General features: G+C 33.2%; 2 protein-coding genes across 2 annotated transcripts in view; both read left to right on the forward strand.

The window, feature by feature from the left end:
• The window catches only part of LOC123688887 (RYamide neuropeptides-like), an 84,403-nt gene extending 75,335 nt beyond the window's left edge, over positions 1–9,068 (forward strand). Inside the window, exon 5 of the mRNA XM_045627624.1 lies at positions 8,840–9,068. Within this exon, the coding sequence (XP_045483580.1) occupies positions 8,840–8,885 (46 nt within the window). The 3' untranslated portion in view covers positions 8,886–9,068. The remainder of the gene's footprint in view (positions 1–8,839) is intronic.
• A 4,892-nt stretch (positions 9,069–13,960) lies between these two features.
• On the forward strand, positions 13,961–14,536 carry LOC123670569. The gene has a single exon (XM_045604069.1). It carries the CDS (start codon positions 13,961–13,963, stop codon positions 14,534–14,536), a length of 576 nt encoding a protein of 191 aa, XP_045460025.1.
• Positions 14,537–17,360: the final 2,824 nt, after the last annotated feature.

Here is a 17,360-nt window from a genome sequence, read left to right on the forward strand (position 1 = left end):
TCCAAATATTGAAGCCGTCAACAATTTCCTCCTCTGCTGATGCCAATCGAAACAATGAAACGCATATGGGGAGTGAAGCAAAGTTTCTCTTTACTGAACGACTCTGTTGAGAACGTGACCATCTACGTTATATGAGAACTTCACTATTGATTTCTTACGGCTACACTTATGAATGTTAAGAGGAAGCAGGTTTTTGCAACACCAATCATAATGCCCATCTATGTCACTCTGGAGATCCCAGCAAACCTCAACAAACTGAATTCGACGAAACAACTTGCAATCATCAACATAAAGCAATGTTTGGGATAACAAATGTGAACAAATATCATTTATGAAGACTATAAATAGAAGTGGACCCAATATGGATCCCTGGGGAACACCAGAATACGCAATGACGCAATGAATTCAGCCGATCTATAACCCAAACATCGAACCCAAAGTCGCCTATTCGTAAGGTCCAAAAAACGAGTGAAGTTATCAATCCAAAGGAGGACAGTTTTCCGAGAAGTATACCATGGTCCAGTCAGTCAAACGCTCTAGAGAGTGATGTACTGAGTTACGAACGTCAAGTTCGTGATGGTCGACCGACACTTAATGAACTCATGCTGAAAATCCGAGATTCGACATTTCACGTGAGCGTGAACAATATTATAGAGTAATATTTTGAATACTCTACTGAAGATGTTCAGAATAACAGTCGGTCCATAGTTTTCTAAATTTGCGAAAAAACAAAATAGAAAAACAGTTTCTCAGAATGATTGGTTGAAAACCACGCTCAGATATATTACCTATAGTATTGTACAACATAGAGAAGTTGAGTTCGAAATGTTTTATTCGATGAAAAATTAATTCAGGGATATTTTAAAACTTCTGAATCAAATTTTATCACAAGTTCCCTTTGGGTATTCGATTCATGATGGTCTAAACGTACGTAACCTGTGAACATTTCATAATTTGTGGATTGCGCTCGAACGGATCATTTATTTTCATAGAATAAATGGTTGGAACCTCAATGTCAACATAACTTCCACGAACCATCCGATCTGACAATTCATTTTAATTATATATGTCGATACGTTATCAATTGTAATGTTTCATCAGAAAATACGTAGACAATCTGATGCCTTCCATAGTGAACTCATTCATCTCCCAATCTTTTTGTCCCATTCGATGTGAGAGGGATTTTTTGTTAATGTTGATCTTTTATTATTCGAAATCACGCCGAAACTCATCTGTTTAATGGAAATATTCATTTGTTATCTTTTTTTCTCATTTTTGTGTTAACCTCCGGAAAAAGTACCTACAGATAAACGAACTCTATTATTGCCAAAAAGATTCGCTCATTTGACAGAAAAATCAATGCTTTTGCACGAACAGGTTGTTTATTCCCTTTTTTCTGATAGACGATTTCAACTGATGAAGAAAAAATATACTGATTAATTATGTCTTTTAGGATATGAATCTACGAATACTCATTCAAAATATTTGGAGTTTCAGAATACCTACTATTTGGAGTGCGGTTATAGAAATGTTGAATTGATTACTATGATATATCATGCCGTTATTGTTATTTTTTGGTATATCGATATTCAGAATTGACTAGAACCCTTATATCATCAAATTACAATCAAAATTCTAAAATTCTTATGAAACTACTCTTGGGTTAGAATTATTATTTTTAGGTTCTGTTTTACTGATTCGAATTATGATATACTCGATCAATTTGAATTCTCTGATATGATTTTAGATTTGAGAAATTCAACGAATATTCTCATAAATTGAATGATAAAATGATGAAATTATTTTTGATTTGGGTAATGTTTAGATGTTTTTGATTACAAATACACTCAGAATGAACTCTCAATTTTCAATGAATAATCATATGATCATTAATCATTGTTGGTATGAAAAAGTGGCATTTTCTTGTGATTCATTATTTCCCATAGATGAATCTTGAGACTCGTCCTTAAAAAGTATGATCCTCCCTGTTCACGTTTTGGTTGAATTTAAAAATTGAGTAGAATTTACAGTATTCTTTATTATTTATGATTCTTCATAATTTTTTCAATCTTGCTGATCATTTATTGAAGTCAATTTGTGATCCCCAGTATTTTCTTTGATATTTGCAGTTTAAAGTTGAGAAAAATTATAGTTTTCAGTTGAAGTGGAGATTGTTTCTGTTATTTCAATGTTGAAATTTTCGGTTATTGACGTCAGTAGCATTTGTGTAAGATCTGTAACAAGAAAGTGAAACGTGATAACTCCGGTTTGAAATTTGCGGATTTTTGTACGCATTCTTACCATGTATCGGGCGTCCAAAATTCGTTGTCTAGTAAGGGGATCTCAGAACACCTTTGAAATTTCCAAAAAATATATGGCTCGATTTTCGAGAGATTTCATTCAGTTAAAACCGTTAGCTCATAAATTCAACTGTTTTCGCAAGCTATCGGAGAGAATTTGAAAATTGCTTGAAATGAAAAGTTCTCAACTTCTTCCTTATTGCAGCTATTAACATGAAACAAAAATATCTAACAGGCCCTTTTTTGAGGAGAACCCGCTGGTGTAATAATTTATTTTTTATTGACATTAGTTTTGAAATTTTGATACAAACTTGTGTTTTCTAAATGTAAACCAACAATTTCTATATCAAATAAAATCGCAATAAAATCCTTTCGAAAAATCATAACATGATATATAAATTTCTCATTAATTTATAAAAACCATCAAAGGTTTCAGTTTCATACACACAAACAAATCAACCTAGTGATTATCTATAATAATCTGTGAACTTCAGATAATAAAAATATTCGGTGGTCACCGAGGTGACCGGATTAAACATCGTCAGATTTTTTCAACATTTTCAAATTTATAAATATTGTTCTTTGAATGTGACCAAAAAAAAATCTAACAATGTTGGCTCTGGCGACTTAAATTATCTATCATCCGTTGAATACATTTTCGTAATTACGACTTCGAGGATGAATATTGAACTAAGAGATGCAAATCAAAATTTTTGTGTGGGATATTTGTTACAAAGCAAATGCTTTCCGTTTTGTGAAGGAATGCTTTCGATCCGAATGAATTGTACAGGGTGGGTAAATAAGCGAGGTGAGCGGCTATATCTGAGGATCCACTCATCGTAGAGATACCAAGTGTACAAGAAACCACACTCGAAATTGTTTTGAAGTTCATACCTCTACCACTAGGGAGCGTAATAGCTATTGTCGAGTAGAAATATCAATTTTACTCGAAAATGTTTGATATCAAGTTGATGAACAAATATCATCACTGTAATCCTTGGGAAATTCTGTATCTTTTAAAATTATCACTTTCGATTTTATGACTTCAAATAAGGGTAGGGGAAAGGGAAAAATCTGACAGATTGAAATATCTGTAACTTCAGTTTTGCTCAACATTTTCGAGCAAATTAGATCTCGTTTGAGAGAACATCTTGTTGATTAAGATAAAATATACTCACAATAAATTTGTTTTAGATGCTTCCTATAGGAGGCGCTAAGTCAGAAGTCAAATGTAATGATCGAATTTTCTTAACAGAGAAAGAAATTTCATATAATTTGCATGAAAAACCTGGAGTTCGCACAGCGATAGCTTCAGGCATTCTGGAGTTATGGCCGAGAGAAAATATTCTTCAACAGATGCACTGAAAAACCAAATGTCGTTTTAGGTTCTATGACCACTCATCCCAAAATTCAAGAAAAACGAATACAAAATACCAATTCATTGTCTGAAATGTTCAAACTGTCTTCCGACTTGTTGCACACAATGTTCCTATCTCAGGAGAAATTATTTATATTTTTTTTTATAATTTTTTTTATTATATTCGAATAGTCCTTTCTTAAGTCAAAATCGATCACAGGTGGGATATCTAGATCGCTGGAGTCTGAACATATGGTGTGGCATTATCAGATAATCAAATTATCGGATAAAACGATCTTCAATTGATGTCATTTGTCTAATATTGTGTTAAATTCTTCTAATCTAATGATTTATAATGCCTCACCATATTATGTTCAGACTCCAGCGATCTAGATATCCCAATAGTGATCGAGTTTGACTTAAGATAAGACAATTCCAATATAATAAAAAAACTTATGAAAAAACAATATCAATAATTTCCCCTGTCATAAGAATATTGTGTGCAACAAGGTGGAAGACAGTTTAAACATTTGAGACAATGAATTGGAATTTCGTATTTCGTAAATCATTAGTGAAATTCGTTCAAATCAAAAAAAAAATTTTAACATTTCTTCCAGTAATCCAGATTTCCCAGAAAAAGTAGATAATGCCGCCCTCTATTATTTACCGCCCCTCTAGAGTGGGCCCGGCAATTTTAGGTACCTAGCTCAGCCCCTCTAGATGCAGGATGTTCCTTAATTGGGGATACAAAAAAAGTTGAACATGAATATGGACCCGCGAAAGCTTTGTTTCCGAGATACAGTGCGTTAAAGTTTGATTTTTTTTTCGAATTATCTTCTCATAGCTTCTGTAGTTCATAAGATATTCAACTAACCCAACGATAATACCAAATTGCTAGAACTTGATTTGGAGCTCATTAGCATGGCGCAGAAGAAATTACCGATTTGGACTTCTATGTTAGTGAGAATGTTCTGCATAAAGACTTAGAAGAATTTTGATCAAGTTTAACCTGGTTAGTAGCAGAAACCCTTAATGGTGATTACAAAAAAAAGACAACTCAATGGCGGTTAGTCATCGACCAGGGCCGTGTGCTATTCAGTTGAAATAAATTCTGTTCAAATAAATACTCTCGCATGCAGGTGTGCTTGAAAATTAATCGATTTATTTAACCAAGAACGTTACAATACATTCGTTTTTCAGATATTTCTGGGATACTGGCAACGTGAAGGGTAGTTGGTGTGTTTTTGTTAAAGTATTCCGCTATATGTCCAAAGTTTCAGTACTTACAGAACAATTAGTTTGGCCATAAAAACTGATATTTTTAGTCCCAATGAAGGAATGAAGCAATAAGTATACTATTATTCGACAATATGCTATGATTTTATGAGAAATTCTGAAATACTTATGAAGAATTTTAAGCATCAAGGATTATCGAAATCGGTAATCATAATTTAACTACCATTTTTATTTTCAATAATAAGACATGAATAACTTGATTGTGATTATGCGTTAAATTAACTTCTGTCAATTTTCAAGAAGAATTCAATCACGAATATCTTCTCTAGTCATCGATAAAATTCCCGAAATGTATTCTGATGAAATTGGTATGAGCTAGCGCATGAATCGTTTTTCAAATGTTGTGTCTGAATTTTTCACATTCGCATGATCCATTAGTTCATAAACAGAAAAATCCATGGCAGTTACCGTTTTTCACGTACTAAACTGAGCTCTAATGCAAGTTTACCTTCAAATCCTGTTTGTTGAAAACGAGATTAAAAATATCAGATATCATAATCCGTCAAATTCAGGACTTCGAGATAGAAAACAATAAAGCTGTTTATTCCAGGTTCATGGGGTTTTCAATTTTTCATTAAACTTTTTCACCTAGAAATCGAGAAACTTTTACGTAGCTTGAATTGAAAAATTCAAAGATGATTGGGAAATGATCGTCTACTTTTCTGGACTTAAAAAGGGTCTCAAACGAATGTGACACTAACAGATGAACTAGATGATTCAATTCAATACCTACGTTCTGTCGATAGTACCACAAATATCGAAAGACTTTTCAGTGAGAGTTACTTAATTATTTTTATTATGGAAATTTAGTAAAGTACCTAAGTATACAGGGTGGCCACTTTTTCAATGGGATTGTATTGGTAACTTTTAAACCATAAGAGTTAGAAGGTCGGTCAAATGGAGAAAAAGTTGCATTTATAGGAGCATTGTCAAGTAGTTCAAACAAATCGAGATTATAAGGGCCGGTTATTGAGATATCATAGGAAAAGTAAATTCTGTTCTTTTAATTTTTCTTTTTTTCGCACTTTATTTCAAATAATATCAGAAAATGTTTCAGGAATTTTTTATTCGACAATAAATTATCCTCAATTTGACGTAATCAGATTTCGTATCCAACGTTTCATACTCCCTGGGCCACTCTCAACCTCATTATTTTCAATACGGATCTGCATATTTTATGACACTTTTCGAAATAACTTTTAACGCTGAATTCAACGATATATCATACGATGTCATTCAAAGTTGATTTTCTGGTGATTTTGGCCCTTATCCAAATTTCTTTGGGTCGGATCTGTATTACATTTAGGTACTTTTAGTTTAATTAACAACATGCAATACATTTCGATAAGAAAATCAACTAATTCATCTTGAACTAAATAGAACATATTAGGATCAAAGCAAGAAACAAGTAAAAATTATTTACATATTTCAGTTCATACTAATTAAACGGAACTATCATTTAATCAAAGCAAAATTAAATGATTATTCGGAAGTAAATGAAAATGAATGAAGTAATTGTTCGGAATGCCCATCATTTTGTAAAATGCACTTTAAGGTTCTGGAACCCATACTTCTTATACATTTGTTTATTTCATCTCCATGAATACCTTCCAATACATTCTCAATCTTCTCGCGAAGAATCTCGGATTCGTAGTATCATAAATTTTATTTTTGAGATATCATTAATTTTCATTTAGTTAGTTACCCTCGAATAAAAATTTGATTCATCTTTGATTAAATGATAGTTCCGTTTAATTAGTATGAATTGAAATATGTAAATAATTTTTACTTGTTTCTTGCTTTGATTCTAATATATTCCATTCAGTTCAAGATGAGTTAGTTGATTTTCTTATCGAAATGTATTGCATGTTGTTAATTAAACTAAAAGAACCTAAATGTAATACAGATCAGGCCCAAAGAAATTTGGATAAGGGTTAAAATCACCAGAAAATCAACTTTGAATGACATCGTATGATATATCGTTGAATTCAACGTTAAAAATTATTTAGAAAAGTGTCATAAAATATGCAGGTCCGTATTGAAAATAATGAGGTTGAGGGTGGCCCAGGGAGTACGAAACGTTGGATATGAAATCTGATTACGTCAAACTGAGGATAATTTACTGTCGAATAAAAAATTCCTGAAACAGTTTTTGATAATATTTGAAATAAAGTGGGAAAGAAAGAAAAATCAAAATGACAGAATTTACTTTTCCTATGATATCTCAATAACCGGCCCTGATAATCTCGATTTGTTTGAACTGCTTGACAATGCTCCTATGAATGCAACTTTTTCTTCATTTGATCGACCTTCTAACTCTTATGGTTTAAAAGTTACCAATACAATCCCATTGAAAAAGTGGCCACCCTGTATAATGATACTAGTGTAGAATTAACTTATTGATTACGCGCGACAAATTTAGGAATATTTTAAAGAGTAAAACAGGCAATTGCGATTTTAACGAAGGTAAAGGATGTATTATGATCATTTCTGGAATTAACGACATTTTTGGTGTTTAATATTGATTACCGCATGCGAAAAATCGGCCCATAAAGAAAAAACCTTCAAGAACGCCCGATCTCCTTTTTTAGAAATGATAAGATATCAGAAAGCAGATCATTGATAGATATCTCAGTTCCTGTTCGAGATATTAGAAATTTTTTTTTTATGATTCATTAAAATAGATAATAGAAATCAATTACCGTTAGAGATATAGAGGAGAGTTAGTGTTTTTAAATTTGACATCTATATTTTTTCAACGCAGTTTCAAATCATTATAGGTTTGATGCACAATCCATTATGTTTTAGTCACAGCAGAAAATTTATTGACCCAATCAAGCACTGGCTGTTGCAATCCTTTCATTGGTCATATGACATTTCAGAATTCGGTATTCATCATCAAACTCTTTCATGAGACCTTCCATAATTTCCATTGTAATAAGACTTGATCACAACACAATCAAAGTAACAAAAAGACTGACGGGGACAGTCAACGCAACAATGAATCGCGATATTGATACTGGTTTTTTGATTGAAGTTGTGGTTGGGCATGACTGTACCTCACGACGTTCAGCGTGACTCTGAAACGAGTTTCTAGTTGCTACGCGCGTAGTCTTCAGCGCTGACGGTCAGCGTGACCAGCCTAAAACCAGCTAAATGTTGCGTCTGCGCAGTTCGTTTCTTCAATCCATACGTTTGTCTTTTTGTTATTTTGATTGTGTTGTGATCAAGTCTTATTGCAATGGAAATTATGGAAGGTCTCTTACTGTTTGGAGTAGGCAACTAGTGTTTAATTTGCGCAAACCACATAGGGAATGGAGTTGTCTCGCGCGGTTCCATTCCCTATTAGATTAGAGCACCTGGTTGCGCTAGCCCTATAGGAAACGGAAAATGCGTCCCGGAATCGATTAACTACTTGGAACCCCTCAACAGAAAGCCAAGCGCCTGGAATCCACAGGACATAACCAGATGCACGTGGGGTGTGAAAGTCAACTTCAAATCAAATACAACAGCCAACCTACATATTTACCAATAGGTAAATGTGTAGGTCATTGATTGAGTATTTCAGGAATCTGATTTAGTCTCTGTTCACACTCATAACAGATACATTGGATCCTATACTCAATATTAGGACACAGTTCGAAGCTTTTCAATTCAGCGGATTTTAGCTCCAAGCATGAAAGATGTATTGGTCTATTGTTGCCCTCAAATCCTATTCCCATCACACTCGTATAAAATTTCCTGTTCCCTTACATCAAACATTTAGTCTTATCACAAAACGTAATACTTATACTCCCAATAAAATAATATACCTACTTTTTTCTGTAATAATTGAATAATCATTCTGTTTATTCTATACAGATTTTTATACTAATGCATATTACAGGAGAGATCGAGAAGGAGAGGAAGAAGACTTTGCCGATTCCTACTGATAATACCAACAGCAGAAAACTTATTCGAGAAGACGGTGATGTAACTTTCAAGAAAACTGGGGCTCGACTTAGGCTGGATGTCAAGCTGCAGTAATTTTTTGAAACTAGACAATTGTATAATGTAAAATATTAAAGTTAGATATCATTTTTTCTTCTCAATGTACATTAAATTTATCATTTGGATCGTATTTTAATACTACGACCCTTCTACCTTCTACACGGTTATTACAAAAAATAAGCGAATACCTTAAAGAATTCTTTCAGATATTGCAAAGCATTTCTCTCAAAAGTAGGTTTATCATAAACATGGCTTTCGAAACATAATTTGCTTTGATATTTTATTTCCACAAGTCATTTCGCTGGCAGAATCAAATGTAAAGCAGAATTAAATTGCAGACACGAATATATCCATAATAGAATTGTTTATGCAACAATTGTCTAAGGAGAGTCTTTTTTCACGAATAGAAAGTATTTGAATTTGAAGAGTCAATTTCATTCATCGAATGTGCCCATGGAGACTACATAACAGCATATGTATGAATGTTCTTTTGAATAATTTTTATTGTATGTTATTCGTTCAATTGTTAAAATTCTGATGACTTTTCGATTGGAATTGAAAATTTTCGTTTTCAGCAAATGAGCTCATAGAAATAATATCCAAACTGAAAACCAATTGTACATCTGGTCCTGATGGCATTTCCCTGGAACTTATAAAAAATATTCATCCATTTTTTATATCTTTTTGACGAGGCGTTCTCCACTTCGATGGTACGTCTTCTCCCATATGGCACCCGACTTCCGGGGATGTCCACTTCAGGTTTAGTTTAGGTCTGAACGTCCTGGACATTTTCGGGATGTTCTGGAAATGTCCTTTACTGGACGTCTCAGGGATATCCATTTCAGGTCCAGTTTAGATCTGAAGGTCCTGGACCTTTCAAGGATGTTTTGAAAATGTCCATTTCTGGACGTCCCGGGGAAATGTTCAGTATGTTTACCTTGCTCTTCAAATGATATTTGAATCCTTATCTCTCTTCATACGGCATAAATAAGACTTAACACATCTAAATATATACAATAAAAGAAATAATAGAGATCACACCTTCACCGGTAAAACATAGAAAGAAATCATGGAATGAGAGCAAAACATGGAGAGATAATTGAAATGTCCGTAGACCCCTCGTAGGCTACGCTTTATCTCACAGCACTAGACCCACAACTTATTATCATACTTTATACACACGCCATATTACGCATACAAATATGTCAGTTAATGTTATGTGAACCCTTGATCCATGCCAATATACTTCATTTGTATAGACAACTTTGATAAATATACAGGGTGTCCCGTAAACACCACGTCAAACCGAGGCAGAATGTAGATCAAAGGATAACCCACCTGCTATGACAAAATTCCCATCATAAAAGTCTTACCGTTTTCGAGATATTTTTTTTTTTTGAAAATAATGAATTTTTGCCCCTTTCCATAGTTTTGCCCTTACGGTTGGTACAATTTTACATCTTTCTGGTTAATTTTTTCAGTAAAATATTGCTGAAGAATGATTTTAACGTTTACATTGAAAACATCCCCCGAAAATTTTAGAGAGGGGCTATGAGAAATATTTTTATCGGAAATTTTGGTAGTGGATAATTTTTTTCTTGAAGTTCAGCCCATCGTTGTGGAAAAAAAATTACCGAGCTACTGCTGCACATTACACCAATAAATTGTCTATTTTATAGTGATTTCAAAGAGGGATCACACAAGTCATTTGTTATTCAAAGAAAAAAGATATGGCTGTTTTTATCCAAATGAGTACGTTTCTGACAAAATCAAGTTTGTCAATTCTGTTAAGAAATCTTCGATATTGCATTACTTAGTGAACAATGGCAATTGTTTACGTGCGAAAATATTACTCGCATAATTATTCACCTCAACGAAATTCAATTTTGCCGGCAATTTTTGGAAAACATCATGCAGATCCGAGTCTTCCTGTACCAAGGATGGGTACATGAAGACCTAAATCCTCTGGACTTTTAATATTGGGGCTGCCTAAAAGACAAAGTATACGCAACACCCAAACGTGATGAAGCCGAATTGCGGATGCGTTCTCTCAATTCGGCTTCATCACGTATGGGTGTTGCGTATACTTTGTCTTTTAGGAAGCCCCAATGATAAAAGTCCATAGGATTTAGGTCAGGTGACCGAGGAGGCAACGAAATTTCACCTTCTGTTCCAATCCACCGGTGGGGATAAGTTCTATTCAAATGTGCGGTAAGTTCGAGTCCGTAATGTGCTGGGCATCCATCATGTTGAAACCACAGACTACGTCGCAGCGCTAGTGGCACATCTTCCAATAAAATGGGCAGCTGGTTGATTAAAAATTCCAAATAATTGTTTGCGTTCAGTGATGGCGGCAGTTCGATCGGGCCCAAAATTGCACCATTAAATATTCCATTCCATAAATTGATCTTGAATCGATATTGTGATCTATCTTCTCTCACCTCGAGTGGATTCATGATATTCCAGCTATGCGAATTGTGGCGATTCATGTACCCATCCTTGGTACAGAAAGACTCGTCGCTCCAAATGATCATATTAAAAAAACCTGGATCTGCATGATGTTTCAAAATTTGCCGGCAAAATTGAATTTCGTTGAGGTGAATAATTATGCGAGTAATATTTTCTCACGTAAACAATTGCCATTATTCACTAAGTAATGCAACATCGAAGATTTCTCAACAGAATTGACAAACTCGATTTTGTCAGAAACATTTGGTTAAAAAACAGCCATATCTTTTTTCTTTGAATAACAAATGACTTGTGTGATACCTCTTTGAAATCACTATAAAATAGACAATTTATTGGTGTAATGTGTAGCAGTAGCTCGGTACATTTTTTGCCACTACGATGTGCTAAACTTCATGAACAAAATAATCCACTACCAAAATTTCCAATAAAAATATTTCTCATAGCCCCCCTTTAAAATTTTCGGAGGATGTTTTTAATGTAAACGTTAAAATCATTCTTCAGCAATATTTTACAGAAAAAATTAACCCGAAAGATGTAAAATTGTACCAACTGTAAGGGCAAAACTATTGAAAGGGGCAAAAATTCATTATTTTCAAAAAAAAAAAAATATCTCGAAAACGGTAAGACTTTTATAAGGGGAATTTTGTCATAGCAGGTGGGTTATCCTTTGATCTACATTCTGCCTCGGTTTGACGTGGTCTTTACGGGACACCCTGTATAATAAATCTCACTCTGGCACTTTGGGTATCTCTAATTCCGAGATTAGAAGCTGCTTCTTGTTGTACCATGTTGTACGCTTTAATTCGTGCTAATAAAGGACTTCTTTGCTGGCAATAAGAATTCTTTTCATTGCTCTGACTTATATACAAACTATTTTCTAATAACAAATTCAACTGTACCTAACTACAGAGTGTTTCATACATTAAACTGAGGTAGAGCTACCCTAGTCGAGTCCAAAAAACCTATATATGATAGGTATAATCATCCCCATAGCCGAGATACAGGGTGGTTTATGAATTCACTAATATTTTCAATTCCTTATAACTTTTGAACCACACAGATTATTTGATTGATAGTTGGAATGCACAATTCACTCGACTAGATCCATAGATTAATCTTTGAACTGAATAAAAAAATCAGGTCCGTATTAGAAAAATATGCGAATTTTCACAAGCTGAGATTCAACATCCTATAAAGTAAAGAATTGGAATTGGATGGAAATATTCGGAAAGAGCAGAAATTTTTCAATGGGGATCAGTAGATTTCAATATCTCGCATGTCATTCAACTCATCCAAAATTTCAAACAAAAATTTAGTTCAAAATTTCACTAATTTCTCACAAAAATCGTATATAACTATTTTTCATTCAAGGGTACCTTTGAGTAGGCATTTCGATCACAAGATAATCTTATGATCCGCGAATTGTTCCTAACTTAGCTGAATTATGTTCATTCACATTATTTTTATTTGAAATGGGTAACATTTTAAAATAGATCGAATTATATAATATATAGTTGAAATATTTTCAAGCATATTTGAAATCACATGGTTTTCAACTATTTTTCTATACATATATGCTCTGTCTGTCAGAAGTAAGTTGTAACTGATATCAAGTTTAATGCTCAATGTGTTTTACCTGCTTCAATGGAAAAGTAGTGAGATTGCAATCGAGCTAGCCTGAGTTAAAACACCAATACCTACCCTCAAACGAAATTTAAAATTATGGTGCGGTCCAGATAGACCAAGTTTGTGAACTAAAACTCAATCATAATGTAGTGATTCGGTTTGCTCAATGGTCATAATGCGCCACACAACATCGGCCCCGGCGTATTTAAAGGGGTCGACGCGAAGCAACCGATTCACCCCTAAATCTACCTGAGACGTATATGTGTTTTTTTTTGGTTCAACATACCTCTAGAAATTTTTTTTACTTTACTTCATTCGATTTTTTCAAAGGGACTTTGTATCCTTTCGCAAAAGGATTCCTGGAGTTGAGAAAGTCAAAAAGCCTATCAATAATTCTAATGAATTCTATAGAAGGGCCAGCATCTTTGAAATCAGGATGTTGCATGTCCTCTGATAGAAATTCCAATGCATCTGCTACACTTGCACTTGAGGTCTGCTGAGCTACCAAATTCAATTCAATTCATTTATGTACCAAAGTTTTTTTTGCACTCTCGTTCTTCAGTTTCCTGAGAAGACTTGAAGTGGATGCACTGAAAATATAAAATATATTATGAAAAAAAAATTGAAAACTTGAATATGGATGAAGAGGTGAAGGAACAACTTATACCCAGAGAAAAAACATCCAGATGTCCAAAAATGTACGGTCTACCTAAAATCCATAAAACAAACCACTACGTCCAATTGTAAGATCTATCGGCTCAACTTTGAAGAAGTTAGCAAGATTTCTGGCGCAGCAATCACAACCTGAAATTGAAAAAATGGATTTTTATATAGAAAACTCTGAACATCTCTTGCAAATACTCAAAAACCAGATAATTTGTGAAGGGGATATTTTCGTGAGTTTTGATGTCGTAACTCTTCAATGTTGCCATTATATGAATCTGTGGATATTATTGCTACCGATTATAACTTCGAACCATATATAGTCGACCTCACTGAACATGCTGTAAAGAACACCTATTTCATATATAATGGAATTAAATACAGGCAAACAGATGGGGCTTCAATGGGTTCACCAGTTTCACCCTCATTAGCGACTTGGTTCATGAACAGTTTGGAAAAGCGGGCAGTGGCAACAAACCATTTGAAACCCAATCGCTGGCTGCGATTCATAGACGATATTCTTCTCTTTTGGCAGCATGGGGATGAGGAACTACAGGATTTTTTTCTTCGTCTCAATTCAGTTAATGACAGGATAAAATTCACTATGGAACAGGAACAGAATGGAAGTTTACCATTTTTGGATATTCTGATAAATAAAAATTCGAACATAAAAATTGGACATACTGTATATCGGAAACCAACACACACAAACCGTTACTTACATGCGAATTCACACCACCACCCTTCTCAATTGAACGGCATTCTTAAGACATTGAAAGTACGATCCATGGGACTTACAGATGAGGAAAACAGAGATAGAAATGAATATCCTTAGAAATACATTTCCATGTGTGAATGATGCGAGATATCGCATTTTTATGAAAAATTACTCTGCTAAAGAAGACAGCGAGCACTTCTTAAAAAAAAAATAAAAGGCTTCGACTCCAACTCTATACCATACCACGCTGGATATCATTTATTCAGAAAATTTCACGAACTATTTTTGTAAACTCCATGTGGCTTAATGCAACGGATCCAATATGCGTGAAACTTCAGCCTGGGAACTGTGGTTGGTTCTTAGATGAATATTTAAAACCAGTAGGATTCATTGGGGATCATACACCTTTAACGATAGAATACATTGTCGAAAGAACTGAAATGGAGAGTGATGATGACGAAGAAGATTCAGGAGTTGATTCATAGTTATATGTCCGATGACTCGGAACCTGAATAATTTTAAAAAATTTTTGTATTTATAATTTTTCATAATAAACAGAAGTATTTTTTCAATTGTTTTTTATTTTGTCGTCTAATAATAAAGATAATATTTGCAAGATTAATATTATATATGAATCACTTTAACCTTCTTTTTTAGTGAAAATGTATATATACCTTAGTGTCACATAAAAAATATACACACATAAATAATTAATTGATTAAAAAAAAAATTAAATAACTATTCCTCTATTTTAATGATTATTTACTCCAAAATGATTCACATTCACTCGCAGCAATATTTAACTTTTTAAAATTCGACAACCGGGATTCGGGACTGATTTTTCGCAGGCAACCTTATACCACCGTGTTCATAATAAAATAATCTTTATTTTTATTGATTTTGATTCAATAATCAGACCGTTGCAAAATGCTAGTATAGATTTACCTGTTCATACCTGGCTACCCGAGAGTTGTGACCGGAAAAAAATAGGCAACCTAACGTTTGCACATTCTATGAGCTTCATACTTTCGATTGGTAAAGAATTTATCTAATAATCAAACCAGTGAAATGTTTGAAAAAAAAAAAATTTTTTAATTATTAATTAAACCTAATCTGGACTAAAATTTGTTAGGCAACCCATATGTGATATATTTATTGACAAGTCTAATTAAATATAAAATACGTTTTATCAAATAAGCATCTCGGTTAAGGGTGTTCAATACCTTGTTCATACCACTGCTATTTCAGTGCTAATTTCAGTGCATTCCAATTCCAAAGTACAGGTCGGATTCATATCATTTTTTGAGTGAACAATGACGTGATAGTGAACTTGAAGGTCTCGTCTCGATTTTCAAAAAAAAATCGATAGTATTCTGAAAATTGAACTTTGAAATTAAACACTTTCTTTAAATGACTATTCAGCTTTAGAGAGACTTCTCATTTCAAGTAACTCATCCACAAATGTTCAGTGATATTATGAGTTTTGAATTGGTGCAAGCATTTTTTTAAAATTGCTTGATTTGCTCTAATTGTAGATGTTTTTCAAATAGAATTATGCTTTTTGGAACGCCTCCCAAAGGTTTACGCCTTTTTGCAACATGAACGCCAATAGAATCTTGGACTGTATTTTATGGCTCGAGATGAATGACACTCTTATGATTTACGAGGGTAGGGTTTCTCTGATTGGCTAAAATTGTGTACATTACTAGTTTATGACAATATTGCACTGAAGAATAGGGATAGGTAGAAAACTTGTTATGAAATCATTGTTAGAATTACAAACGATACTGTTCCTCAAATATATATGCTAGCTGATTTTATTCGTAATGATGTCTGGAGAAGTACATTTTGAGCGCTTAGTATCATAAAGAAAATTTCAAAAGTCATAAAGAAATTAAGATGAAAAAAAGGTATCTGGATTTTTGCCGAAATATGTAAAATTATTAATATTTGAGAAATCTGAAAAAAAATTCTCAAAAAAAAAAAATTTCTTTTGAAAAACTCCCTATTCCCGAAACTCTATCTACAATATTTGTCATTAAATTTAACCCTAAAAATAGGCAATTCTTGATTAAGAAAATTTTCTCGTACTTCCTTCATTAATATTAACTTGAAAAAATTTATAGTAAACATTTTTCGCTTCGTGAAGCCATTCTTGTATACATACCTCCTTGAAAATTTCATGTTATAAAAGTTTAAGAAATTGCAAAATTTTTTTATAAATAATTTTTTTCGTTAACAAAAAATGAAAAAATTATGTAATGCAATGTAAAGTGATGTGCGTTTTTTCTTTTTCATCATCATATACCGTTTCTCCATCAGCGAATGACATCTTTTAATCCAAAAAAAATCCGCCATTTGTGTAATTGAATTTCAATAATATGAAATTCTAACAGTATTGAAATATTCCATTTTTTTCTCGAGTTAATAGATGAAGGAAGGTTCATAACATATTGAATTGAAAAAAATTCACACATTACATTTTTCGTTTCTTTAGATTTCTTAAATGTTGATAGTTTCCGAGATATCACTTCGCCACAATGGCCGTACTTTTCGAATTTTGTGACGGGAATGGTCTCCAACGATAGTGTTTGACTCACCGATGACGAATCCGTCCTCAAATTCGATTCTGATCAGTCCGTCAGGCCGTCCTATACGTGACAAATATATGATATGCAGCCCTTTCTCACTATCTATATATTCAATTTCAATGAATTTATAAATCAAACTAGAACTTTATGAATCGTTATTTCTTAGAATATATAAGAAAAGATATTTGTAGATAATTCAATTTTGAAGGCATAACTTATTCCATTTATGAAAAGGAACTGTGTAATTAGTATATTTTCTATATGATGAGTACCTATATATTCGAATGGATGATACAAAAAATATTAGTTTAAGCTATTCGGAAAATGTGTGAATAACAGTGCATTTATTT

This window comes from Harmonia axyridis, chromosome 1 (genome assembly GCF_914767665.1).
Source record: "Harmonia axyridis chromosome 1, icHarAxyr1.1, whole genome shotgun sequence".
In the NCBI taxonomy this organism is placed as follows: Eukaryota; Metazoa; Arthropoda; class Insecta; order Coleoptera; family Coccinellidae; genus Harmonia; species Harmonia axyridis.